At 32.2% G+C, this 27,644-nt stretch overlaps 1 protein-coding gene across 2 annotated transcripts in view; it reads right to left on the reverse strand.

Moving 5' to 3' along the window:
- The window catches only part of LOC126738015 (integrator complex subunit 6), a 169,288-nt gene that overhangs the window by 12,730 nt on the left and 128,914 nt on the right, over positions 1–27,644 (reverse strand). Inside the window, exon 17 of one of the 2 annotated variants that reach the window (XM_050443176.1) lies at positions 24,326–25,284. The exons of the other annotated variant lie outside the window; for it this stretch is intronic. Within the exon in view, the coding sequence (XP_050299133.1) occupies positions 25,277–25,284 (8 nt within the window). The 3' untranslated portion in view covers positions 24,326–25,276. Of the gene's footprint in view, positions 1–24,325; positions 25,285–27,644 lie in introns of those variants that run through there. 2 annotated transcript variants of the gene reach the window in all.

Here is a 27,644-nt window from a genome sequence, read left to right on the forward strand (position 1 = left end):
CGCAGCGTGTGGGAGGGTAGCCGAAGCCGCAGTATGAAGGTACATTCGCTGAATACACACATCGTCTGGGGCCGGCTTTAAAAATATCCCCGGCTCTTCCTCTACATGTGCCTGATATTTAGGACTGCATTGCACCTCAACATTAGGTGTGCGTAACGCCAAATTGAGGCCACGGTCTTGGATTCTGGGTTCAAATGAACTTCTGTCTCTTAGAAGCACTGATGAAAATTAAAATTAGCGCTGATGAATTCCCGCAAAAAATATCCGCTGAGAAGATGCCCTGCGATTTGGATATTTTTGGACATACAAAGGTTTAGCCAAAAGACCGTTTGCGTTCGCTGTTCCATAAATACAATGCATATCTTCCAGTGCACGTACAGTGTATTCCAGAGTTTGTCAATTTTTACGTTTACCCACACTTCAACAGTAATAAACTGACAAAAATACTTGTGAACCAGAATATTTTCTTGCGCATATGCAAAATAAATTAAGTGATAAAACCGCATACCTTTAATGAATCAATAAGTATGCATTTAATAAGGAATTTTGGTATTTGGTTTACTTCAACTTTTCAAGCCATATTCATAAGTTTATATTGATTAACCAGTTTTCAACCCATCAGAGTAAACTCTTTACCTTCAATTTTCTCGAAAACCATCGCTCTGGGCGATGTGCAACAAGAGTACCTTTTTTGTAGGAAAAAGTATGTAGTTTTCAAAAATTAACCCACGTTGCGAAAAACATAATCTTAAAAAAGTTATTCATAAAACACCTCCTACCCTTGCAAAAACTATCCTTTTCGATTCTCCAAATAATTTTTCAGTATCACCATTTGATTAAGGATCAAAATTTATGGCAGAGGATTTTTTAAATTTACAATTTCCAAAAAACTGTTTTTTTTTTAATTTACCCTTTCAGTGCCCGTAACTCCCTTAATATGCATTTTCCGACCTATACTCATAGGAACTTTTATTACTATTTTTAGGAGTACTATCACAATTCGATTTTTTTTATACCATTTCAATGACGCCTACAAAAAAATAAGCAAAGGTCCTTGATTCAAAATAAAAAACCTTAACCAAAAAAGTTTTTAATTATGTAATACAGTCAAACAACTCTTTCTTCAGGATACTGAAAAGTATTTATCGGAGAGTACAAACTTTCATTTAAATATCTTTTTGGGCGATATAAATATTATAATCTTATATAATTATTATAATCTATTGAATAAAGAAGATAATTTGGCAAATTCGTATCTATCCCTTGTCTTGATCATATTTTTGTAAATAACAAACAAAAATAACAAAAAAATGAATGCTCTACAAATCAATTCGTATGTGCTACGGGCAGATTTAACAGATCATTATCCGATTATGTTAAATATATGAAATTTAATTAACGTCAATAAAAATAAGGAAAAAATTAAAGAAACTGTTACTAGGTTGAATGAGGATAAATTGTGCGATCTCCTGAGAAACGAAGATTGGTGTTCTGTCTTGAGTGAAACAGACGTGTCAAAAGCAGCTGATAATTTTTATAAAACTCTTACAAGCTACTAAGATCAGGGCTGGGATTCTAAAATCACGACTCGATCTCGATACGATCACGACTTCGAATTCGATCGCGACTCAGTCGTGACGAGAAAGGTGATTCTAAATTTCAATCGTCGGCTAAACTCGTTTTATTCGATTTGATAATCTTAACATATAGTTCAGTTCAGAGATCTATTAGAATCTTTGATGTACCGCAAATAGTCCGTGTGCCGGTGTTGCTTGTATTGTCACATGACATGCATGCTTAAATCGCAAAATTTTATGTGGAAAGAGTCATAAAGTAATATTCTAAGCGATATTTAATCATTTCATTAAATAAATAAATGTTTTAAGCATTTTTTTAAGAATTTATACATTTGATTATAGTATTTTGTTAAACGCCTGACCTTAGTCACAGCCACTCAAGCGTGAAAAGTTGCACAGGTCCGGCCTTAAAATTTATTTGTATTTAAAAATTTATTTTTCGGGATTTTTGGGTTTAGTTTTATTAAGTTAGAAATTCAGGATAGTTGATAGCAAGATAATATTTAATTTAAATATAAGATTTAAGTACGTGAGTAAATTAAGTAAATGAGTTTAACCAAAAATTTTAATTTCATAAGTTTAGTTTTTAGCGCCATCAGTCCCTTATAACAAGTCAAGTCTCTTTGCTTTGCAATATGTCAAGTTGGAATAATGTATTGACTACTGACTACTGTTAACCCACTGCATAGCTTTCATCAAATAGTATTAAACAATTTTAACACTGCTTTTCCTGTTGTCAATATTAAGAAACAAAATAGAAAACCTTGGTATACTAAGGGTTTACGAGTATCTGTGAAAAATATGCGCTCCTTTTTTTACATTAGGAAATACGCTATGAACAATGCAACATTTTTAAATTATTATAACAGATACCGCAAGATTTACAGAAACTCAATCAGAATGGCTAAGTGGACCTACTTGCAAAGGAGGATAAATAATTCCTCCAACAGAGCAAAAGAGTCTTGGAAGATTTTAAATGAGCTTAGGGGCAAAATAATGTCTTGGTTATTCCAAGTACCTTAGATTCCAATGTCCTCAATTCCTTCTACTGTGATATTCCTAGTAATCTTGCAGCCAATCTCTCACAAAAAATAGATCCCAGGAGCTATCTCAGCAATGTGGTAGTAACCGAATCTTTCTTTTTTGCCCCCACAAGTGTAGAAGAGCTTAAACTAAATTTTCTGTTTTACCTCTTGTTGCTTTGGCAGTCTTGGCCGAGTCAATTAACTTTTCATTTATGTCTGGAGTTTTCCCAGAGTGCTTAAAAAGAGCAGTGATTGTTCCTCTTTAAAAGGGTGGCGATCGCGACTGTCCTTCTAACTTTAGACCTATAGCGTTATTGCCTACTTTAGCCAAGATAGTGGAACGGCTCGTTAAGGTGAGAATGGTTTCATTTTTAAATAGGTTTGGCCTATTGAGTCTTCAGCAGTTTGGCTTTCGTGAGTCTGTGAGCACAAATGATGCTATCTTTAGCTTTCTAGAGCACCTGTACAACCGACTGAATGTTGGTGAAGTTGCAGCAGCGGTATTCTGTGAGTTGTCCAAGGCATTTGACTGCGTGAGTCACAGAGTGCTGCTGATGAAACTGTAGCTCTATGGTTTCAGAGGAACTGCCCTTGAGTGGTTTCGTTCGTACTTATCAAATCGTGTCCAAGCTGTCAAATTTAATGGTGGTATCTCTAAGGAACTTAATATAAATGTGGGTGTTCCGCAAGTTGTTTTTATTCTGTCTTTAATCCTTTTTTTTACAGGCATATTGTACTATAGGGAACCCCTATTAAAAATGCTGTTTTTTGCAAAGCACTACAATCATTTGTGAACTGAGGATCATTCCTTAGATTGGTATAGATATTTAGATAAATTTGTCTGGCGTCTGTACTTAAACAATTACGTTTTAAAACTGCTTGCTTTCCTCTGTCGCTTCTACTTCCCTTGCTTCTTTTTGCTTCCTCAATACTAGAAAATGAACTATGTAAGTCTAAATGACTGTCCAGATCACTCCTATTGTTTTTATCACAAATGTTATTCTCTTTCTTGTACACCCACAGTCTCCATAAGCCCGCACAAACACTTTCCTCTTCATTTGCCAAATTTTCCTGCCTATTTTCCCAGGGTCGAAACATTTTAAGGTCTTTAGGTATAATACCAAAACAAATCCACAAATAAAAAAACACACTTCCTCACAGTAAAAACTGCAAAAAATTTAGACGAATACGGGCCAAATTCTAAATTCTTTACTTTCATAAACGTGTAAAAAGCACAACCGGCAAAACACATCAAATAGTAACCTCACATGGCCCCCCTCCCAATTATTAAAGGCGATAGACCCATCCTTAAAGATTTCTTTAAAAACACGTCGAAAGCACAACAAATAAGTAATAACCTTCAAAGGTTATTTTTTGTGGTTATTTTTTGAAGGTTATTTATATTATTTATATATTTATATTATTTCTTGAAGGTTATTTTTTGTGGTCGAAAGTAATACAAAAACTGTCCAAAAATTTATTTGGGTACGGCCCCGTAATTTTTAAAATCAGTGGGATAGAGAGAGATACACAATCACTTGCACAGCCTAAAGTAGGAATCGCCAGAACGCAGGTGTTTTATCTTTGTTTAATAGACTGGCTAAAAAGAGGTGACAAGTCTGTGAGTGCTGGAAGTGTTTAAAATATTTTGTAAGATGCTTGGATTTTAGTCCGCCGTCAATTTTTTGATATTATTTTCTTTCTAAATATTGACATTTTCGAAAGAAAAATAAAAAATAGTATAAAACATGGGGTTTTACGTATATTTAAAATGATTTCATAGATAGGCAATATAAAATTTTGCCATTTAAACATATATATCATGCAACAATAAATATGACATAGGCGCACGGACTAGTTAGTGCGGTATCTGCGACACATCAAAGATTCTAATAGATCTCTGAACTGGACTTTACCAAAACTACCCATTCAATAGTAACTCTACTTCCTCTGCCTCTATTATTAACAAAAGGTTGTGGAAAATAGGGTAGAATTAAATCTATGAGTTGTTGTGTTTAAGAAAGCTTCTTGATATGCTAATGAAAACCTGGTATGACTATTGGTAAACAATAAATGAAACAAATACGCTTAAAAAAGGATGCTGTCACATTATGCACGTATTAAAAAAGGAAGAAGCTATATCGTCTGGTGTATACAATATACCCAAGCGTGTCGTCGACAAATCGTTAAAAACTAGGCAATCCGCAAGACACTCACGGCTGAACATTTTATTTAGAATCAGTCATATCGAGTAATCGTGTCGAATCGTGATTTTAGAATCCCAGCCCAGGCCACCTGCACTAAAACCGATTCCAAGCGATCTATCGGTTTTAACCGCGGTTAAGCCCTTGGATGACCTTGAACAGTCCCTTTATAACATAACCAATCGTGTCCGCTTGGACGTGTTTGGTTGAAGTAACCTCGTGACTTGTCAGCTGTCGCTGTCATCTTTTTGTTTGCTTGTGAATAATACCCCAAATGACAGTAATGTTATATGTAATTAGTTCTTAAACATAAATATCAAAAAAAAACTTATTAGTCATAATAAATTTGTGTCATCTTTAAAAAGAAAATAATTTGTTGTTTGTTTTAATTTTTTCACGCACTTATTTCAATATTTTTGACATTTGACGTCTAGAAAACAGCTTCGAACGTGGGTAATTACAGGGCTGGGATTCTAAAATCACGACTCGATCTCGATACGATCACGACTTCGAATTCGATCGCGACCCAGTTGTGACGACAAGGGTGATTCTAAATTTCAATCGTCGGCTAAACTCGTTTTATTCGATTTGCTTTAGGTTTCTTGGTATATATTTGTTATTTTCCCTAATATTTGACAGATGGAAGCGTCAATTGTCTTTTCTATTGATAAACACTAAGAATTTTCATTTATTTTGTTAATTTTTTCGCCTTCGTGTTTTTTTATTTAAATATATGCCTATATTATTTTTTAAAATAAAAAATTATCGTTTAAAACCATCACTATCCATTGGAAAATCATAATTGAATTCATGGAAAATCACAAACACTTGTTGTGTTCATCCACTTTTGGTATGTTTAAACGTTTTAATATGGCAACATGTGTGCAATCAATAGGACCTAGAACACCAGGGGAAATTGGATCTCTCTATAAATGTTAATTTAATAATCTCTTATATTTGAAAAATTAATGAATCGGTCAGCAAGGTGATTGTCAATAATTTCAGTAATTTTATGGATCCAATGACTTGTAGTAGTTTCGCTAATTTCAAATTTAAAATCTTGTCCAATGCTTCTTTGGTAATAATATGTGGCATAAAATCTTGATATATGTACCACAACTGCCCATTCAATAGTAACTCTATTTCCTCTGCCTCTATTATTAACAGAAGTTTGTGGAAAATAGGGTCGAATTAAATCTATTAGTTGTTGTGTTTAAGAAAGCTTCTTGATATACTAATGAAAACCTGGTATCATAGATAATATATATAATAACTAAAAATGACTGGTAAACAATAAATGAAACAAATACGTTTAAAAAAGGATGCTGCTACATTATGCACGTATTAAAAAAGGAAGAAGCTATATCGTCTGATGTATACGATATATCCAAGCGTGTCGTCGACAAATCGTTAAAAACTAGGCAATCCGCAAGACACTCACGACTGAAAATTTTATTTAGAATCAGTCATATCGAGTAATCGTGTCGAGTCGTGATTTTAGAATCCCAGTGCTGGTCCAAATTGATGACGTATAAAGGGCTAATTAGTGACGTCACATATCTCAACACGGTTATAACTATAACCGCTTGGATGTGTTTGGTTAATACCACTTAGGAACGGTAATTACCGATAGACCCCTTGGAATCGGTTAAATCATTTTACCTAAAAGCACATGGATGAAACTTGTATGGTGGAAATCGAAATTTAAGGATGTTATTTTATATTTATGACTTTTTTTATAAAAAGTTCTCTTTCAATATTGGGAGTAGTGTTTTAATTTATTTCCGTCAAACAATTCCAGGTTTCTGGTAAGAAAATCTGATTTTATTTATTACTATTATGTTTTTGTATTGTCAATCTTTAGTCTTTAATAAAATAAAATTCAGTTGATTTCAATGAAGAAGTTTCACTTTTCAAGTATTTAATTTTTAACTTGATTATTATAAATACATATTACAAAATGTCTGGCTTCTCATTTTCTATTCAACAATTAAAAATTGATTGAAATTTTCCTGACCTTGATGTAAGAGTATGTATATTTTAAATGTTTCTGAGAAACAGTAATAAAAGATTTTTTTAATTTCTTTCAGTTCATATTACAAGAAAAACATGGAGAGGGATATGCAATGTAAATATTATTAAGACTTTGAGCTATAAAATTTCTTCTGATCAGTTCTCCACAAATTTTAATAATGCTGATACCGCTGGCTTTACATTACAATACATATTTATTTAAACATTTATTTTGTCTTTTTTTTACATGAATCATTTAGTAAATTGATTTATAAGGTTTGCACTGTCTATTTTTTTATTTTATTTCCTGCTTGTATCATACCACTTCCTGTGTTCACTGAGACAAGACATAGGTATAGCGGCTAAGAGACCTGAGCACCCGGAATGGATCAGAATTAATGTTTTTCTTACAACTTGTTTTTTTAAGAGTTTCTTTTTATTTTATGTACATTTATCCTTGAATTAAGTTTTTAGTAATATTATAGTTCCAAGATATGTTGTTAATAAGATAAAATAAGAAGTTAATAAGAATAGTTCATCCTCTATTGACTCTATGTGTTAATAAAATGAGGATATTATTAACCTAATGGGAATGCCTTTAGATGTATTATGAGAAAATAGCACAAAAATGTTGACAACCTTTTCTAATCTATATAAAATTAGGCTAGTTCAGTGCTAACAAAATAATTTTAAACATTTTTAGACTAATTCTAATTTATATAATGTCCGTAATAATGAATTATTGAGTATTATGTATATAATTTTAAGTAATTTTTTTTCCAGGAAAATTAAATAATAAATGTATTAAAGCAAAAAAACATTGTTTTATTTCCATTTGTCCAATTGGTGATATGTCGTACACTATTGTTAGTACACTTTTGTAGATTATTGCAGTAAATTAACCTATTTAGATATATAAAATAAAGCTGAAGTTTTATTTTTGTTCAGATCAATATCTGATGCTAACACCTAAACAAAAAGGCTCTTTTCTCTATGAGTAACCTTTTTGATTAGGCGTTTGCTTTAGATATTAGGATTAAATGATAAGATTGACAGATTAAATAAAATGTGATTTCCCGCCTTAATTTGGCCACGCCTTTCTACCATTTCGATTGGTCCAATTAGACACGTCAAACTGTCAAGTTAGTTACAACAGTTTCCGCTGCCAAGCGAGAGGCCGCTAGCTGATTTGTCAGAAGAATTTCTTTCAGTTTGTATGCAACCACCACTTCTCTATATATTTGTGTTCTGTGCCTAAAAGAACTCGATAAACGAAAACCTTGGATAACAACTGGTATAATAAATAGTAAGTATAAAAAAGATAGACAAAATGAAACAATAGCTATTGCAAAATTATAACGAACGAGACTTTCAAATATATAAAACATATAGAAATTTCTTAAATAAACTGATCAATAAAGCTAAACATTCCTATTATAAAAATAAAATTGAAAATTCTGGCAGCAATCTGAAACAAATTTATAAATTTATAACTAAAGCAACTAATGGTCAATCAAAAAAGCAAAACAATTCTTTACAAATTTTAAATAAGATCGGAAATACCCTTTTTAATGACCCCAGAAAATTAGCAAATTATTGCAATGAATATTTCATTAACGTAGGGATAGATATGTACAGAAAAATTAAACCAACTCAAAATATGTTATTGGAGGATCCTATTCGAGTAGTTGATTCATTATTTTTAAATCCAGTTAATGAAAACGAAGTAATCATACAAATAAATAGTCTTAAGAATGATATTTCTCCTGGAATTGATAATTTTACATCTAGATTTATTAAGAATGCACATCAATCTTTAACTCGTCCCCTGGTTCACATTATTAACCTAACTTTTGCCACAGGTAAACTCCCTAAACAATTTAAAGTTTCAGTTGTCTCGCCTATTTTTAAATCCGGAGACAAGGCAAATATCAGCAATTATCGACCTATTAGCGTAAGAAATAATTTTTCAAAAACCTTTGAAAAGTGCCTTAAAGACAGATTATTAACATATTTAAAGAAAAAAAACTTAATATCCAAACACCAATATGCTTTTCTTAGTGGATCTAGTACCACAGACGCCCTTTGCCAGCTAACTAAACAAATTACAAATTCACTCGACGATAATAAAAAGTGTATTTGGGTATTCTTAGATCTGGCAAAAGCCTTTGATACCGTGTCCCATGACCGGCTTCTTGATGTATTGTCCAGGTCCGCCATGAGGGGCACGGTCTTAAATTTATCAAGAAACTATTTAACAAGTAGACAACAATTTTTAAAAATAGAAAATATTTTGAGTGGTCCCCTGAAAGTGAAGATTAGGATTCCTCAAGGAACCGTACTGGGCTCATTACTCTTCATTTTGTATATTAAATCAGTAACAGATCTAAAAATTGTGAATGGATTTGTAATATCTGGACGGTACCTGTTGGCTAGACTGAGAGACCCCAGCATCCTAAAAACTCTTAGGCTCTACTTGGCATACCTCTATGACCAGCCTTCCAACGTCTGTCTCGAAGGCCACACCAAGACCAGTGTCAAGCTAATGCTAGCTTCAGAGGGCCTACCTACTAACATGGACTCCCTCCGACGCTTGTATACCACGACGTCTATGGAATTGGTGCAGCCGAAGTGGAAGAAGACCTCTCCGCTTTTAGATCCTTCTTTTCTTCAGAAAAAATTTTAAGGCTTCAAAAAATACGAGAAAGTCAATCTAATTATTTTTCCAGTGGTTCCTCATCTAGGCACAAAAATTTTTAAATAACGTGACGCGACCAGAGGATCAAGCACCCTCTGATAAATCGGATGATAGCAAGCTTAGCGTATTTCTTCTTAACATTCAGTCCTTAAGACACAAAACTAATGAATTATTTCTTTTATTAGAAGAGCTAAATTTTCCAGAAATAGTTGCTATAACCGAACACTGGCTAAACATTGATGAACCTGTTTTTGTTCAAAATTACACTACAATAGCAAGATTTAATAGAACTAATTTATCTCATGGGGGCACTATGATTATGTCTATAAACAACGATTTTTCACCGGTAACCAAGTTTGATAACTTTTTATCAGAAAAAGTATTTGAATTTTCCATAGTTTACCATAATACATACGATCTCTATATTATTTGTGTATATAGAACACCTGAACCTGACTTACAGACTTTCCTTCAAAAACTACTAAGCTTACTAGAACCTTGCCCTTAAAAGCTAAATTAATTTTGTGTGGCGACCTTAATATTGATTTTTCCAGTGTGTGTGCTGCTCAAGAATCTCTTCACTCTATTTACGTCTCAATGGGTATAGTAATGCATATTAACTTTCCTACCAGAATAACTAGAAACAGTTCTAGTACCATCGACTATGTCGTGTCATCTTTTGCTCCAGAACTCGTAGATTGCACGGTTTTTAATTCCGGATTCTCTGATCATGAAGCTGCACTAACTAAATTTTCCATAAATTCTAAAGGCAAAAACACGTTACGTAAATTAGGCCATGTTTTTGGCAAAAATAATTTCTTACAATTCAAGAACTTATGCCAAACGGCTGATCGGGATTTTCTTTCTGACGATATAGATAGTGAATTTTCTAGTTTCATAAAGTCTTTATCAAGTATTGCAGATAAGTCGTTTCCTTTTAGACCTATCAAAATTAAACATCATAAGCCATGGACCACTAAAGGCTTACGTGTTTCTGCAAAAAACATGCGGTCATTATCACACCTGAAAAAATTTACAGACAGCGTATTTTTTCATAACTATGTCAAGCTTTATAGAAAAATGTACCATAAGACTATAAAAGCTGCAAAAGATATTTATTATAATAAAAGGATGATCGAATCAAGTAATGTTGCCAAAGAAACATGGTCTATCCCTACTTCACCTGAGGACCTTAATCACTACTTTGTTAATGTAGCTAAAAATCTAATGGCTACCATAACACCTTCTCACGATCCTCGTTCATATCTCCCAAATGAAAATTTACACAGCTTCTTTTTTACCCCCATTGTATCAACAGAGCTTCAAACTACAATTAATGAAATAAAAAACAAATCATCATCTGGTACAGATGGGCTCACTCTCAAAATGTTTTCCAATCTGCCAAATTGCACCTTAATCCATCTAACAAACTTAATTAACAAGTCATTTCAAAATGGAGTCTTTCCTACCTGCCTTAAGACTGCAATAATGATTCCTTTGCATAAGGGAGGAGATAAACAACAAGCTTCAAACTATCGCCCAATCGCACTCCTTCCCACTTTATCAAAGATCATTGAACGATTGGTTAAAAAAAAGCTCTTATCATTGCACTTTCATTTTGTATTTAATTAATTTACTGTTATTGACTATTGTGTTTATTTTTATTGACATTTTATACATCATGATGTATATTGACCAGGTACATTGTTTTTGTACAGTTTTGCATGTATTTATTTTGTTTGTATATTTATTTTTATTTTTATTTTGTGTGTTTTGTTTTGTTTTTATATGTTTTTTTTATTAGCTTTGTCTACAAAATTTTGTAATTTTTTGACAATAAAGCATATGATTGATTGATTGATTGATCTTATGCCGCCGACACAACAGTCATTTTTTCAGATAACACTTGGGATAAAGTAAGGAGAAGAACAATTTATGGGCATTCATAAAATAAAAATATGGTTAGACACATTTAAGCTCTCACTCAACATATCTAAAACACATTATATTGCATTTTCTTTAACTGAAGCAAACAGCCCAACATTCCATTTTTTAGATGTAGGTTACGATACTTAACATGAAGATGTACTTAAAGAGGTCTCTTTTACTAAATATTTGGGTGTTATAGTGGATAAGCATTTAAAATGAAGCGAACATATTTTAAATCTAACTAAGAATATTGGAAAGCTATTACGAACATTTTATATCTTAATGGAAATTTTATGCAAAAAATTATTAATATCCGTATATAAATCTTTGGTGGAGTCACTTATCAGATATTGTTGATGTATGGGGAGGTTTGTATCAAAACTCTTTAAATTCCTTAAACGTAGTGCAGAAATATATTACTATAATTTAAAAGTTGTGTTTGAAAAAAATAAGCTCTACTCAACAAATCTGTAATACTCCAGCGACATTAATGTTTTGGGTCTGAATTCGAACTTACCTTTGCTTGAAATAACTGAGGTTTATGGTTTGAAGCAATTGATCATTGATCCTACAAGAGTGTCAGATATAACGGTGTCTCTGATAGACCTAATTTTCTCTAATCATGAGTCTATCCAAGATTGCGGCGTTATGGATGTGGGTGTGTCTGATCACATGCTTGTTTATTGTACTGCCAATTTGGAGGTTCCAGAACCGCAGACTTTTAATTTTCTATATAGAAATTTAAATGATATAAATTACGAGCAATTGCAGGCCGATTTAGTCGAATTGATTCCCTGGCATACTATGTATGATATGAGAGATATAGACTCCAAAGTTGACTTTTTCACGGAGTCATTACATAATATTATGGATATGCGTGCTCCCTTAATTAAAGTTAAAAATAAAAATAAACCTTACAGTCCATGGATTACGGCTAATATTAGATTAATGCAAAGACTTCGCAATAGGGCATTAAATAAATTTAGAATCACTAAAGAGCGAGAGGACTGGAACATCTATAAGCAGTATAGAAATATAACAACAAGCGCAATAAGAGCAGAGAAAAAAGCTTACCTTGAATATAAGTTTAGTACTTGTAAAAATAAAGAAGTTTGGCAAGAATGAAAAAAATTGGTGTTTCACAGAAAAATAAAAAACAACTTCCAATTTTTCTACAGAATTTTGAAGAACTTAATACTTTTTTTACGAATGGCAATAATGATAACAATATTGTTGATGCTAATTATGTTAAATATTTTAAAGAACATAGAGTTGTCGCAAATGAATTTAAGTTTAACCTAATAACTCAAGACTTAATCGTAAACATTTTAAAAACTATAAAAAGCAAAGCATTTGGGGTCGATAACTTAAACATAACTCTTATCTTACTTTGTTGCCCTGCTATTATTAATCCATTATATCATTTAATAAATATTTGTTTAGAGGAAAACTACTTTCCAAAAAAATGGAAGCAAGCCAATATTATTCCTATACCAAAAATAAAAAATCCAACTGAATTTGGCAATCTTCGATCAGTCTCCGTTCTTTCTGTTTTATCTAAAGTAATTGAGAAAATTATGGAGCAACAGATATTGGACTATTTAAAGAATAATAATTTGATTCCTGAATATCAATCTGGCTTCCGTAAAGGGTATAGCTGTGCCACCGCGTTGGCTCAAGTGTCTGATGATATATTTAGAGCCCTTGATAATAGTCAAGTCCACAGCCATTCTTTTTTGTAGTGATAATAAACGAACAAATATTTTAAATAACTTGCAACTTTACATTAATAATGACAACATAACTTTTAAAAATTCTGCTAAGAATCTTGGACTTTTAATGGATTACAAACTAAGATTTAAGGATCATGTTACTCTTAAAATGAAAAGTGGGTACTCCGCACTAAAAATGATTTTCTCGCAAAGGGATTACCTAAATTTGCCTATAAGAAAAATGCTTTGTGAAACATTGGTACTATCCCAATTAAATTTTTGTGACACCACCTGTGAACCATGGCCCTTGCCTTGATTCTTCTGACTCATATAGAATACAAAACTTCAGAATTCCTGTCTTAGGTTTGTATATGGCATAAGAAGGAGAGAACATATTTCACATAAGCTAAAGTTTGCGGGGTGGTTAAATATGTACAATCGTAGAGTGTTGCATCTTATTTGCTTCTTTTTCAAAATTCTTAAGTCAAGGATTCCTTCATATTTACATCGAAAAGTTAGATATCGGACTGACGTGCACAACTTGAATATTAGAAGAAAACAATTATTAACTATTCCTTCACACAATAAAGAATTTTTTAAGAGATCGTTTTCTTACTTAATAGCACACTATACTAACAAATATTGTATAAATGATTTTAGCATGTCAGAAAAAACTTTTAAAATGAAAACTAAACTAATTCTAATAAATCAATAACAAATTACTCACTTAAGTATTTATAATAAAAAATTGTTTTTTATTTTTATTTTTAAATTATAAAATCGAATTATTTATATGTGCCAACCTTTTCCTTGTCCAATTCCAGTTCCTTTTCCTATTCTCTCCTTATCCCATCAGTATGCTTTTTATTCGTGTTGTATTAACTTTCTTCTTTTTTTCTTTAACTGAGAAAATGCTTTTGTTTATTATTTAGAAGTGTCATTTATAATTTATAATTATTAAATATATATAGGGCCTCAACAGAATTCAGAGAATCTCGCAGGGGGTTGTTCCCTGGAAGTCTGAAAACATGGCCTATTAGTCACCTTCTGGAATTTTATTTGTATTTGTATAAAATTTAAGTTCTATAGATATTTTGTAATTGTTTCAATACACATTAAATGTGCTCTTTGTAAAGAACGAACTATTCAATATGTGATATGCATTTGGTTTATAACAGAATTGTAATTTTTTATTTTTCTGGTGATTAATAAAAGTCTTATTATTATTATTATTATTATTATTATTATTATTATTATTATTATTATTATTTTTGATGTTCGATTAATCTATGTATTAGAGATATGCTGCTTTATTTAAAAAAAATAACGAAAAAAATAACTATGTAATGCATCCTTATAATACTAGAAATTGCGTAAAACACTTAGTTACTCAAAAAATTAACACAAATTTAAACAAGATATCTTTAAATTATCTTGTACCAAAAAATTTTAATTTAATTCCAAACAATATCAAGAGTGTTTATAGGTTTAAAAAATTATGTAAAAACTTTATTTTCGAAAATAGAACAAAACTTAAAGAACTCTTCATCTAGGTTAGATTTTTGTGAAAGTAAGTTAGGGTTGGGGGTAAGATGATGTGTATTCATTTGTATGTTTTGTTATTGTGGCTCTTTATTTCTGTAATGGTTAGGGTATACTTTATTAATTTTTTTTCGTAAAAATACTTAGGAGCACATGCAGATATTCGGTTATCTAGGTGCATAATGTTGTGCATTATATTTATGTATGTGGATATATGAAGTGAATAAAATAAAATGAGTGCCTGCGACAGAGCACCGCCCCGGCCGGCCCGAGCATGGGAGTAGTAAACATCTGACTTTCGTGGGAGCTGCGTCGTTTGGCGACAAAATGTCCCAAAATATTACGCGAAAATCCAGGCATTTTTAAAATATTCATTATAATGCGGGTTTTACAGACATGATAATGTGTAAAACCCGCATAGAATTCTAATCTTAAAATGTTTAATATGCTGTGTTTTGCCTAATAAAAATTAAAGCGTTATTCTAATAAAAAATAAAATATCAACTCTGATAAAAATATAATATAAAATCAGAAATAAAACTCTAATAAACAAACTTAACAACATATAATTTTTTAAATAAAAGGCTCAAATAAACCGCCTTCTTTCGCTAAACAAAAACTTAACCTATCGTAAAAGCTATTTCGCACCTCCAAAAGAGTTTCAGGTAAAATGGAATTGGCACTTTCGACAATTTTATTTCGCAACTCCTCTAAATTTGTTTGCCTACTAAATTCATGCTTGTAAATGGTCTGCTTAAGGTAACCCCACAGAAAAAAGTCATTTGGAGACAAATCTGGAGATCTAGGAGGCCATTTAATATCGCCAGTCCCACTAATAAGGCGGTAAGGAAAAGTATTTGTTAAAAATTCTTTTACTCTAGCCGCGTTATGAGCAGGACAACCACCTTGCTGAAAATAAACCGATCCAAGGTCTACATCAGATAGGATTTGAATGGCAGGAAGAACTTGGTTTTGCAGGAACTCAAGGTACTTTTGGGCGTTTAAAGTGCCATCAATAAAAAATGGCCCTATAACATTGTCGCCAAAAATACCTGCCCAAACATTCAATTTCTGAGAATACTGGGTACGAAACTGAAAACTTTTGTGTTCGTTTTCGAGACCAATAACGAACAATGGAAGGATTGTGTTTGCCATGTAATGGAAAAGAAGATTCATCAGAAAACAAAATATTCTTTAAAAAATTTTCGTTTTCATTTGCTTTTTACATCATGGTTTCACAAAATTTCATTCTTCCCCACTGGTCTTCAGGAAATATTTCCTGAGTTTTTGAATACTTGAAACATTTGTACCCACATTTTTTCCAGATACGAGCAACAGTTTATTGGTCATTCCCAGTTCCTGTCCAACACTTCTAATGGATAGTGTCGAATCAAGTTCTAGGGTACTGCAAACCATTTCTTTCCGCCGTTCTATATTCTGGACCACTCCAACAGGTGGTTCTCTGGTGATTCTTAAAAAAATGTTTAAGTCCGGCTCTAGCCAAGGCAAAAGCCGCGTGGACCGTAGCGAGTGTCAGCGGCATCCCTACTATAAGCAAAAATGCCTCGCCTGCGTTAGTACACATGCACCGAACTCGCTTATTCAAGCCAATGTATTTTTATTGAAGTGCGACTGCTGGTTTCTTTATGCTGTGTTATTATCTTGTAAAATAAAAATACCTACATAGTACAAATATTGATTTTTTAATATAAATAAAGTTCATACATTAACAAAATATTTAAACAAAAATAAACATCGCATTTCTACATCTAACAACGACGATATAGAAGAATACGTGCAGGAAGTTAATTAGGTATGTACCATAAATTTAAGAGACCATTCTTTGAGTAATTTTAAAACAAAAAGTTCATATAAACATATGTCCAGAAATTCTTCGTTCTCAATATACAGGGTGTTAAAATTAAATTGTTAAACAACTAAAATATACGCCACTGACTTTTGTGCAATTTTTATTATGTTCTGTGGATTATACAAATAAAACTTTTCTGTCTCTTGAATTTTTTTCGTATCTTGCTTAGTTAATAATGAATTCCAAATGAAACTTTTCCCCAAATTCCTTGTGTGATCCAGGGATATGCAATTAAGTGGACTTTTTTTTTCTCGAAAAATAAGCGAGATACGAAAAAGTTGTATTTGTATTTGAGTAAATCAAATAACATATTAAAAATGGCACAAAATTCAGGTGCTCCAATTTTTTTGCCACAAATATTTCTTCAGGTACCGTTCGAGATTACACTGAACCTAATAAATTTAATCATGTTAGGGGTAAATTAGCTCCTTAATGTTATAAATAACACCGCCAGAGAACTTGCGGACCTATGTTCATATGAACTTTTTGTCTTAAAATTACTCAAACAATCGCCTGTTAAATAATTTATGGTACATACTTAATTAACACCCTGTATAGTAACGCTTTTAGATTAACATCTGACTACATAGTAGTTTAAGAATAACTAATTATACAAATAAAGTAATATTTCAAAACAAATAGAAACTCTTAGGCCAATAAATAAAGACAAATAGTTGGCAACAATTCAAAACAATTCTAACATCTGCGAATTTTTGTTATATTATTAAGTACCAACTAAAGTAAAAGTATACAATTTTGCAACTCTTTTAAATATGGCAACACTGTTAAAATGGCAGAAATATAAATAATGTCCTTAAAAATCCAAAAAAAAATATTACATTGCTGCAACTTTAATTGATGCTTAATTATGTTATTTAAGCCATACAGCCAAATTTGCAGCTATTAAAAACTTTGGCAAAGTCAATTATTTTGCTTCATTAATAATTTTTGACATACCCCTCTTTTAATACAAAAGTTTTTATAAGAAACGCTACGCTTTGTAAAAATGCTATTAAAATAGTCACTAAGTACGGCGCTGAACTAGACGATACACCTATGAACACAGTTCGATAAACAGTGAGCTCGGCATCCGGAGAACATGGCTGCGGCATGGCTAAGGATGCTATTAGTTCGCTTACATTTTCGAGCGGAGTGAGACTGCTGGTTTCTTTATGCTGTGACAAAAATATGTCTCAAAATGTGTGACCACATTTAAAACCGTTTTTGCACAAGGAATCGGTCTATTCTCAAATGTCACTGAAAACAAATCTCTACATTGTACTGCCGAATTGCCTCCATAAAACCATTTAATTAATTAAACTCTTTCGGAAGGGGTATAAACAGCCATAGTGGAAAAAACACGAAAATAACGCTCAACAATTATTAATGCAACGTGCAGTAACACAGCAAAGTGGGGTCTGCTGACTCCCGGTTCAAAAAATAAAAACGAAAAATTCCGCCGCCTGCAAGCCGCATCCAAGCGGCCAAAAACATTATTTTTTTTAGTAAATTCTGAGACTGTAAAAGCTCAGTGTGTGTGTAGTTACTCAAGCGTCATCTCTTTCCTTATTTTTCCATATTCTAATTACATGTAAGTAGCAACTTGTAAATACTGCGTGTCTCCAAATGGTCTGTAAAAATCTTAGTACCTACGTCATATTTCTCAGGTTAAAATAAACCGATTTAAAGTAACTTACCCTCGCCCAAATTAGCTTCGTTTTCAAGATGTAAATTAAAACAATTTTTTAATATTGATTAATATTTTTTTACTGAATTTCTTCAAAGATTGACAGCCTGAGGTTTTTTGGAATGGAAACACTTATATCAAACTTTTTAATAAAAATTGTTTAATAAATATTTTGCACACATTTTTTTAAAAACCAAAATGTCGTTTCCTGGCACAAATGTTCTTCAAATTATTAATACACAATTGTTTAATGTTTTTAATGATTTTATTAAAACAAAAATAATGTATGTACATAATTTAATTATCTAATGACAATTGGGCGCTTAATACATATTATTTATGAAACTATTAAATGCCAAGTGTAAATGTTAATGCACCTACTCATATGATTAAAATTATTTGACAGCCTTGACATATACTAAGGAAGGGTTTGATATCCTCAGTCTTTTTTATGTTAACAATAAAAACAAAATATATACACATTAAAAGAATAATTATATACAATGAGCTTATCTATACCGGGTGAGTCAACAAAATAATATATTTCCAAATAACCAAACAGGATATGCATTGACGATGGACCGTTAGACGTATATGGAGAACGAAATATGTTAATTCTTAAAATTTGGCATAGTTGGTTTTGAGCTACTTTTTAATGAGTACGTTTTAACCTCTTATATTTTACAGTTCTTTTATATTTTTTATAAATAAATGGCACCGGCTTACGAAAAATGCAACTAAAGACTAAAAGTCCGGACACACATAACCGCAACGAGAATGATTCGTGAGTCGGCCTTGTCACGGACGACTTAGGTCTAAAGTACACCAATAAAATTAAATGACCCCGTCTTCACATAACGATTTACGCCTGCGCCGATTTAAATTTGTTTGAATTTTTACTAAATCGGTATTGAGTTCCACGTGTCAGAGTTTGTTTGTTTGGTTGACTGTTGTCAGTTTGCGCTTCCGGCATCTACCCTACAACCACAGCTTAAATAATTACACAGCTGGAGCACTCCCTCATTTTTACGTATTTGGGCAGTTTGGCGCGCAAGACAGTTCTCGGTTTAAAACCTCTCAAAACCCGACACCCGTCAGTGCAGTGCAGCAGGCGAACTTGGTTAGCGTGTATGCGGCAAAGCGATATTTATGTGTTCTTACGTTCAGTTGCCAGTGACGGAGTATAATTTAGTTTTTTTTTTGGGATTACATTATTTGTATTAATAACTATTATATACTTTTGTGTTTTGTGTAATGGACATTATGGAATCAAACCGAAAGCCCGGAGGCCTGACTTGTGCGGCTAAAAACTGTCCAAATAAAAGTTATAGCTGCAATAAAAGTTTTTTTAGATTTCCTACTGATCCTACCAGGTATGTAGTTTTTGTTTCTGAATTATATAGTAGGTATAGATGCGACATTTTTTTAAAATAGGTATGTTATGGGTTATGGACAATGTAATTAATCTTATATGAGAAATTTTAACAAAAAATAATGACTTACATGCATTAAACCATGCATTTTAGGAATTTTTTTATTAATATTAGGTACCAACCTATCCCATCTCAACCCAATCCAAAACCCTTATACCAATTTTACAAAAATATGCTATCAAGCTTTTAAGTTACTTTTAAGGTTGGGTTTACTGGGGTTGTGGTTTAAGTTGGTTATGATTTAGATAATTAATAGGTATAGGTAGGTAATTTCGCGTTAAAATTAATCACTGTCTATAACCAGTATACGGAGTATTATTAAGAATGTATTTATAATTTATAATATTTCAGAAATGTATAGAGTAATAAACTGGGGAATTCCGCTCTGTTTGGCTAAATTAATAAGGTTTTATTGCTCTATATACATTTCTGAAATAGAGTATAATATAGGAAAGTGGCATTGTTTTCCGCTCACGATCCTCTAATAATATTATTTAACAATATTAATAATATTGAGTAGGTATATATCATAGGCATACAAATTATTAGATGTATATCATTTCATGGTTTTTTTTCTATTTAAGGTCTAGATTATGGGTTATGGCCAGCGGAAGAGGCGATCTGATGTCCAAGTTAGATAGCCTGAATAAAAGCTACCGACTTTGCAGTGAACATTTTGAAACTAAAATGTTTACGAACAAAGTTGAAAGCAATTTAATTCCTGAGGCTGTTCCAACTATTTTCTCAGCGATGGAAGGTTCTTCAAGATTTTCAGCATCGGATCATAGCTATAGCCGCCTACCTCTCCAAAACTTAATGTTGAACATCGGCGTTAAAAGACCATTAGTATCAGTAGAAGCAAATACGTGCCCCCCTCCAACTAAAAAAATACGAATTCTCCAGGATATTACGATTCGTCCAGCAAGTATGTGATTATGGGATTAACATTAAAATATACATTAATCACTTTAAATATTTTTTAGATGATTTTCCAAAGGAAAATACACAGGATCATCAGGCTGACTTGTGGCAGCCACCACCGGCGTCGCTGCCACTACCTTCCCCGACAATTTCAACCCAGACCTCTTCAACGTTATCCTATGCGAGTCCCAGAAAAAAAAAACTGCGGGAAAGCGTAAGACACCTAATTAATCAAAATTCCAGAATGAAGAAAGAAATTGAAAATTTAAATACAAAACTAAATAATGTGCTGCAAAATGTCACATTAGATGAATATTTAGCAATGACGTATAAATTTTGTGAATCAGATATGGCTATATTTATCAACTGTCAAGTTAAACTAGCACAAAAAAATAAAAGAGGACGGCGTTATTCAGATGAATTTAAGCAGGAGTGCCTGAATATGTACTACTCTGGGCCAAAAGTATACAAATCTTTTAATGAAAAAATGTTGCTTTCCCCATCCCCAAACCCTTTTTAAAATGATTCGTGGCATATCCATACGTCCTGGCCTACAAAATGATCGTTTATTTACAATGTTGCAGCAAAAAATCAATGGGTTTCGTGAGCAGGACAAATATTGTATGTTATGCTTAGATGAAATGAGTATTAAGGGTAATTTATTCTATGACAGATCATCAGATTCCGCTATAGGCTTAGCCGCAAATGAACAGGGTGTTCAAGAATTTAAACCTGCTTTGCATGCTAGTGTTTTGATGATAAGAGGTTTATGCACTAAGTGGAAGCAGCCAATCGCTTACTATTTTAGTCACTCTTCTTATCCATCTCAATCACAAAAAATAATTGTTACTGAAGCGATTAGAAAGTTATCCGATATTGGACTAAAAATACCTGTTTTTACTACTGATATGGGGCCAAATAATTTGCAATTAGCAAGCAAATTAGGCATTAAACGCAATAATTGTGACTTTTTTATTGCTGAAAATCAAATATCGTATTTTTTTGACATACCTCATATATTTAAGGCTATTCGAAATATGTTACTAAAATACAATTTTTTTATTGATGGAAATATTATATCATGGAAATATATTAAAATGTTTTATGAAGTTGATAAAAAATATTCTGTTTGTGCAGCACCCAAATTAAGTAACTCCCATATAAACCCTACAAATTTTGAGAAAATGAAGGTGAAGTATGCCACACAAGTATTTAGCGCCACAGTGAGTGCAGGAATAAATTTATATATTAGATTTGGTTACCTTCCCGCAGAAGCAGCTGCTACTTCTGCCTTTATTGAACGAATGGATCAATTATTTGATTTGTTTAACTCATCAAATATAACATCTTCCAAACATTTTAATATGGCTTTTAAGGGTACGCCAATGCAGGTTGACTTTTTAAATGATTGTTTATATTTTTTAAATAAACTAAAAGTGGTAGATAAAGACAATGTTGTTATAACTAATAGAATTAAATCAATTAAATATTTAAAAATAACAATAAAAAGTCTGTTCTCTTTATGGAATCGCCTAAGCTCTACAGGACATTTCAAATTTTTGCTTACGAGGAGACTTAACCAAGATTGCTTGAAGAATACTTTTTCCAAAATTAGACAGCAGAACGGCAATTGTATTAATCCAACGACAATTCAATTCATGCAAAGTTTTAAGAAATTAATTGCTTTAAACCTTTTTCATTCCGGAACCGAAAATTGTGAAGCAGATATTGAACCGATTCTTTTAAGGCTTAGTAAAATACCTTTGGAAATATAGTCTGGCAATGTGCTACAAGTCACAAAATATACTCCACAATTTAAAATAGACACTGACTACCAAAGGGATGATATATTGCAAACTAATTTTGTAAGATATGTATGTGGGTATTTATTAAGAAAAGCTCTTGAAATTCATTGCTGCGACATTTGTAACGTCTATTCAAATGCACACAAAAAACTGGATGATTCTAGTTTATTTATTTTCTTTAAGGCCTATAAAAACAACCCCTTATTCGGAAGTCTTAAAAATCCGCATGATGATTTTGTGGATTTAATGAGCGTCATTGAAAGAATCTTTCAAAGTAATTTTGAAAATTTTATAATCAGGCCAAAAATTTGTGAAAGATATTTGAGCATTTGCAAAGAAATTTGGTACCGACACCCCTGTCCATATTTTCCACTACAATTTGTGATTCATTTATATTTGAGAGTGCGTTTATATTATACCTTTAAACGTATAAATAAAAATTTTAGGCAAATAAATAAGAACAAATTAATAATATGGCGCCATGATTAAAACAATAATTTAAACGATGATTTTTAATTTGTAATAATAATGTAAATATATGTATAATAATAGATAATAGATATGTATGTTTTATATATAAATTACACTGATGTATTTTTAGAATTAAGGTTACTATTGTATTTATTTAATTAAATCCTACTTATATACAACAACACTTGAATATTAATTTTAACCATACCTATACCCATAAAATTTAATTTATTTTTTTTTTTTCAATAAAAATTTGAAACTAAAAGAAAACATTATACATATTTATCTATCTATAATGCTTTCATAATTTAAATAATAAATATATATTTACAATTTTGTGTTTTAAAAATTCATTCTACTATACGTGATATACGTCCCTGATCCAAACTAAATCCAAAAAAAAATTCCAACTAAATCACGAATTTGCACAATTTCTAATTTTTCATTATAATTATTAATATTATCAATTATTATTAGATTGTTTCATTAATAGTTAGATTATTTCTAATTATTTCATCATGATATACCATCATCAAACTAAAATTTATATTTTATACTTTACGCATTCGTCCTACGTAGTAGGACGTCCTGACCTAACTAAAAAAATACGTAAATATTCCTAGTCCGACCCCGAGTTTTTAACCGAGCGAGGTCAAATTTCTTTTGTTAAGAATCTGGCCAAGTGCGCCTGCTGGTCTTCCTTATGCTGTGCTACAACGTGCAAGTTACCCCACAGTGTTTGGTAAGGCCTCTTTCAGACGAAGCGGGTTCATCCCGCGCCTGCATCTTTGCGCGGGTCTTCTCAAACTAACGAGTATTACTTTTAATGGAATGTTTCACACGAAGCGAGTCGCGGGCGACACCGTACGCTGACAAAATGCACGCGGGTCTCCTTCAATTCGCGCACGCCACTCTACCCGCGTATGTATGATACATACGAATAAATGCGTGTCTTCACACGTCGCAGAGATCGGTCCGCGCCTATCTGTTTCTGTACGTTTTAGTTTCATTTAGACACTGGGCCGTCCTTTGATGGACGGATTGACCCGGAATTGTTAATATCCCTAGTTCAAGAACGACCGACCCTGTGGGATAAGTCACAAAAAGCGTATAAATCAAGAACGTGCACAACAGAAGCATGGAGAGAAAGATGTGTGGCTTTAAATTCAGAATTTGAAAACTTTTCAGATTTAGATAAAAACAAATATGGTAAGTTATAATTTTTTATATTATTATTAGCATTAAAGACATCAAAACATTCTAAGGGGCATGCAAGTTTTAAAAATTATTTGAACTTTAAGTATCCGTTTAAGAAAGTTGTATACTTCAACATTCCATATCTTGTTTAAGGGTTTTCAATGGTGTCCTAGTTTCAAATCAAATTAAAGTCAAATGATTAGGTATGTAGGAGGTATATTATAGTAATATTATACCGGTAAACTTTTTTAGTATATTTATTTCGGTCTAATAACAGCGTGAAGTAATGAAACATTTATATGTAGGTAGGTATTTATATCTTGTTCGTTTGCCATGGTATTGATCCTCTGCTACTCATGAAGTATTTAGCAAATTTTTCACGTACATCTTTCGCTTGCAAGTTCCCACGTTGCATTTGCGGTTGTTCAGGGCTATCTTGGAATCCTGTAATAGGGAAGGTACCTTCGAATACGTAGCCATCTCTATTTCTAATGAAATTATGAAGCACACAGCATGCCTGAGTGATTAATGTTGCCATCTCCAAAGATACATTAAGTGGTCGATGAAAAGTTCTCCATTTATTTGATAGAATTTTGAAGGTACACTCTACGAACCTTCTTGCTCTATCCAAACGGTAATTGTATATACGTTTTTTGACACTTAACATATTTCCTCCAAAGGGGCGTATTAGATGATAATGCAAACCAAAAGCCTCATCGCCTACTAAAACGTATGGAATAATAACTTGTTGGTCATTTGGTAAAGGTTCGGGATTCGGTAGATTTAGCTTTCTGCTCTTAATTGCCCTCCAAAAAGATGGGTTACTGAATATAGTAGGATTTTTCTTTTCCATAGGAGCCAATATCTACATAGACAAATCGATATTGACTGTCAGGTACCGGCATCAAAACAATAGAAAAATATTCCTTGTAGTTAAAGCACAATGATCCAGTGTGCTCAGATTTGATCACTCGAATGTGTTTCCCATCAACGCAACCGAAACAGTGCGGGAAGTTGGCCCTCTCTTCAAACTCATTGGCAATCTCTTTCAGCTTTTCGGTTGTTGGCTGTGGAATGCATTAATTTTTCATTTCAGTCAAAATGCTGGTACAGACGTTTTTGACAATTCTTGAAATAGTAGAGATACCAATTCTGTAGCTGTAGGATAAATCTGTGAAAGTGTTTCCACTAGCTAGGTACCTGCAATAAAAAAATATATTATAAACTTCCGGTACAAAATTCCGCCACTTTCAATAATTTTTGATTAAGATTTATGATTTATTACTTTTTTATTGGTATTCCAATTTTTAAGCTGCACAATTCGAAATAAACAAAAACAGTTATTTTACGTGGTATATCATATTAGGTATAACAAAAATTCTTTCTTTTGTTTCAGGAAAACTGTTAATCAAGAAGTGGAAAATATTAAAGATCAGTACATAAAATCACTGAAAAAATTGAAAGGAAAGAGCGGTTCAGCAGCCAAGACATGCAAAAAGTACATTTTCTCCGAGCAGCTCTCTTTCTTAAAGTCTATTTTAGTCACAAGGGAAACTGAGTCTAGCTTTGATATTGATAACAACCCTGAGAGACTGGTTGTTATCCAGGACATTAAAAGGAACCGTGCAGGAAAATCTTCCATTTTGCTCTCTCTCTTGCATGTTACAAAATGTTCAGTTGGCATCAACCTACAATAATGTCATAAATACGTCGCAGCCAGCAACACAACAGACATTACTATCACTAAATGCTCAGTCACCAGATCCTTCGGTATATTCCGATATATCAGAAGAAAGTTATAAGTTTTTCATATTCTTCTGTTAATCATATTCAATCTAATACCCCTCTAAGCAAGCATTGAAACGAAAGAATGAAGCAATAAAGCAGTTATTAATAAATAAAAAATTGTTTCACTTTACCTTATGGCCACAGCAAGCCGCTTTACTGGTTTAATAAAATCCAGTTCGTCAAAGGTTGTTACTGACATACGAAAGTAGTTAACAAATTTTAAGCTATCTCTCCTGAGCTCGTTAAATAGGGTGTAAAATGCTCCAAACTTAGTTCTGTCAGCAATCAATGGATGAATCCAGAGTGCACGTCTACTATTTCTCTTCTTTTTTGCGTAAATACAAGAGATAAAGGAGACGAATTCTGTCTCGATCCATACTGGATGAACGAAAATACAACACTAGTGACTAAAAAGTACGCGGGTTACTCTTAAAAAATGTGGGCTGTCTGCAAGCTACAGCAGGCGCGGGCAAACCCGCGCAAAGATGCGTGCGCGGGATGAACCCGCTTCGTCTGAAGGAGGCCTAACCTAGTTTTTTCTTTAATTTATCAAATCTCAATTCACTATTTTGAAAACTACCTTAGAACATTGAAAGGCTAGAATTAGTAAACAACAACTTTGTTTGAGTCCAACATGTGCACAGGGGCAAGAGGGGTGTGTTGTTTACAAACATATTTGCCGATTCTCTGTTGTCAAGTCGACGCGAATTTCCAACGGAGGAAATTTTTTGCTATATTTTAACAACCATTATAACGTTAATTTAACTTACTTGTGTTGTATTTTATAGGAAAATTTAAATTAAAAAATATAAATACTACAATTAACCTATTTTAAGAATAAATATAATATCCTTAAGCAAAAAAATAATAAAATTATTAACATTCTTATCCCTAAAACCGTTTCTAAAAAATTTGAAGCGACAACACCGGAACTTAAGCGCCTGAGCAAAACGCATAGTGTCATCTGTCAAACGGCTTTTTGTTTATGTTCGAGATTCGTGTATTTTCTTTAATTTTTTGGTTTCAAAAGGAAAAAGGCCACATTTTAGTGTTTTTTTAAATTGCTAGGATGGCAAAAACTTGTGTCGTTTGTGCCGCATCATGATAAAAAGGTGATTCAAACCGATCTTTTCACAAGTAAGTACCGATACTTTCATAACATCACATCATGGGGTAACCATCATCATAAACGTAGAATAGGGGATCTTATAGATATAAACCTAATAAAGACTTGAATGTGAAAGTGTGTGTAAAATACCAAAATATTTATATTCTTAAATCTGAATATATTTTTGAACATATTCATCTATCAATAGGCTATAAAAAATATAAAACTAGAATTTTGTCCCTGGTTTTATTGCAGGATTTTATGTTTTTTTTGTTGTTTTGGCAGAAAGATGGCATAATACCCATATACCTATCTATAATAGTTATGTTTTTTAATATAGACATTAGGTAGATAGATGAAATTACTAATTTTTTATTGCCTTTAAAGAATTTTGAAATTTATTTAGATATTGATATCTATGTATAGTTAATTTTGTCTTTCCCTAAAATTAGGTCGATAATTTTTTTTTGTTTTACCATATTGCAACTTATAATAATAATATATATATAGTAATTGGCACCACATATTAATTTATTACTGTAATTTTTTTTGCTTTTTGATTAAATATCAAATACTTATTATAAATTGCCTAATATACGCCCAAAGGGAACAATGGATTTCATTAATCGAAATCAACACAATTAAAAAGAATATATTTGTTCAG

Source organism: Anthonomus grandis, chromosome 6 (genome assembly GCF_022605725.1).
Source record: "Anthonomus grandis grandis chromosome 6, icAntGran1.3, whole genome shotgun sequence".
In the NCBI taxonomy this organism is placed as follows: Eukaryota; Metazoa; Arthropoda; class Insecta; order Coleoptera; family Curculionidae; genus Anthonomus; species Anthonomus grandis.